At 49.1% G+C, this 825-nt stretch overlaps 1 protein-coding gene across 1 annotated transcript in view; it reads right to left on the bottom strand.

Annotated features, from left to right (window-relative positions):
- The window catches only part of UNC5D (unc-5 netrin receptor D), a gene marked incomplete at its 5' end in the record, with an annotated part of 63,169 nt that extends 62,770 nt beyond the window's left edge, over positions 1–399 (bottom strand). Inside the window, one exon of the mRNA XM_031064992.1 lies at positions 181–399. Coding sequence (XP_030920852.1) covers positions 181–399 — 219 coding nt within the window. The remainder of the gene's footprint in view (positions 1–180) is intronic.
- Positions 400–825: the final 426 nt, after the last annotated feature.

The following is an 825-nucleotide window of genomic DNA, read 5'->3' as shown; positions in this document are numbered from 1 at the left end:
AGGAATCCCCCAAAAACTGGGGCTGAGGGGAAATTCCAGCGTCCAACCCTGCTCACCTGGGGGCACCTCCTGCTCACCTGGGGTCAGCTCCTGCTCACCTGGGGCAACTCCTGCTCACCTGGGGCAGCTCCTGCTCGCCTGGGAGCACCTCTTCCTCACCCAGGAGTAGCTCCTGCTCACCTGTGGCCTCGTCCAGGCTCTCGTGGGACACGTGCTCGTTCTGGTGCACCCACTCGCCGTTGCACTTGAAGAAGATCTGCATGGCGGGCACGGCCCTGCAGCGCAGCACGATGGGGTTGCTCTTGATGATGTAGGAATCGTCGGGCTCCTCCAGGAAATGGGGCAGGGTCCCCGGGGCCGAGGGCAGGGACTCAGGCAGGGCCTCGCTGTTCTCATGTCCTGAAAGGCAACCAGAGGAAAAATTCCATTTTTCATGGTTCTTCTGGCATCTCGTTTTATTGCTGGAAGGAAAAATCAACTTTGGGTTTTATTTAGGATCTGTTTTACTCCAGGTTTTATTTAGGATTGGTTTTCCTCAGGATTGGTTTTCCTCTGGGTTTTATTTAGGATTGGTTTTCTTCAGGATCAGTTTTACTCCAGGTTTTATTTAGGATCCATTTTACTCTGAGTTTTCTTTAGGATGGGTTTTACTCTGGATTTTATTTAGGATTGGTTTTACTCTGGGTTTTATTTAAGATTGGTTTTCCTCAGGATCTGTTTTACTCGAGGTTTGATTTAGGATGGGTTTTATTTAGGATCGGTTTTACTCCAGGTTTTATTTAGGATTGGTTTTCCTCCGGGTTTTATTTAGGATTAGTTTTACTC

The sequence above is a fragment of the Geospiza fortis genome, unplaced genomic scaffold (assembly GCF_000277835.1).
Source record: "Geospiza fortis unplaced genomic scaffold, GeoFor_1.0 scaffold791, whole genome shotgun sequence".
In the NCBI taxonomy this organism is placed as follows: domain Eukaryota; kingdom Metazoa; phylum Chordata; class Aves; order Passeriformes; family Thraupidae; genus Geospiza; species Geospiza fortis.
This window is presented reverse-complemented; position numbering and strand designations above follow the sequence as displayed.